Raw genomic sequence first — 1,035 nt, 5'->3', positions numbered from 1 at the left:
AGAAACCCGGGCGGCAACCGGCAAGGGGAGCTTCCGAGACCCGGTTTGAGAGAGAACACACCGACGGGTCCATCCTCCTGGCGGCCTTTCCATCCTGGGGCCTTTGTTTTTTTCCCTTTTTTCCCGACGGCTCTGAGCGCCCAGCGAGATATGTCTCTCGAGGTCTCGATCGAGCAAGATCATATCCTTTTTCTTGAGCACTTGAGCACTGGATAGGGTCGATTCCGCATGGTACGGGACCCCTCGATCGTCTCGCCCACCCTCACTGGTATGTTCATTGGGGGGGGTCATCACAAACACGGTACAGGATCGAGGTGCACGCTGCCGAAGCAGTGTCGTCCCCCCTCAGTCAACGTGAAGTCGTGTATCGCGCGCCTTGCGGGGGGGGGGGGGGGGGCGAAAAAAAAAAACCCCTTAGCGTCATCCCCATGGGGCTGCAAGCAGCCCCCCCAATGAACATACCAGTGAGGGAGGGCGAAACAATCGGTCCCGTACGTTGCGGCAATGAGCTTATCTTATATGCCGTCGTCCCGCGTCCGTCGGCGGCTGTTGTGAGTGGGTGTGCATGGCTGAAGAGGTGCTCATCACCCTTGTCGTACTTGGGGCAATCATCGGGGGGCTCCTCTGCTGCCTCATAATCCTCATCTGCGTCCGAGGGCCATTCAAGTCCCCCCCCCACGGTTTACCAGCTGCGTTGCCCCCCCAGCACAACATTGGCAATGCGGAGGTCGACCCCCTGCCCCCTGCTGTAAAAACCCCGGCAGGGGAAACTTCGGGGGGAGAAAATGCGGCGGCCCAGGCATTTTCATTGAGTGGTGCGGCCACCGATGGAGGCAAAAACAAAACTAGTCGATCGCCAGGCAAAACACCCCGTTGCGCTGCAGCACCCACCCGAACAGGAAGGCCCACATGCGGTAACCGATCATCCACGCGCCGCCGCACACAAAGAGAACCGTCGGAAAGCCGTCCGGAGGCGGCGGGTGCGCCGCGATGTCCGGCGAATAGACGTCGAGCTTGTGGCGGGAGGAGGGGCCG

General features: G+C 60.7%; 1 protein-coding gene across 1 annotated transcript; it reads right to left on the bottom strand.

The window, feature by feature from the left end:
- Positions 1-845: 845 nt before the first annotated feature.
- EMIHUDRAFT_260526 (hypothetical protein) lies at positions 846-1,013 on the bottom strand (the record flags this gene model as incomplete). The annotated part of the gene is made up of 1 exon (XM_005791485.1): positions 846-1,013. A coding segment is annotated over one exon (168 nt), but the record flags the coding sequence as incomplete, so codon positions are not given.
- Between the last annotated feature and the right edge of the window lie 22 nt (positions 1,014-1,035).

The sequence above is a fragment of the Emiliania huxleyi genome (assembly GCF_000372725.1).
Source record: "Emiliania huxleyi CCMP1516 unplaced genomic scaffold EMIHUscaffold_11225, whole genome shotgun sequence".
Taxonomy (NCBI): Eukaryota; Haptophyta; order Isochrysidales; family Noelaerhabdaceae; genus Emiliania; species Emiliania huxleyi.
This window is presented reverse-complemented; position numbering and strand designations above follow the sequence as displayed.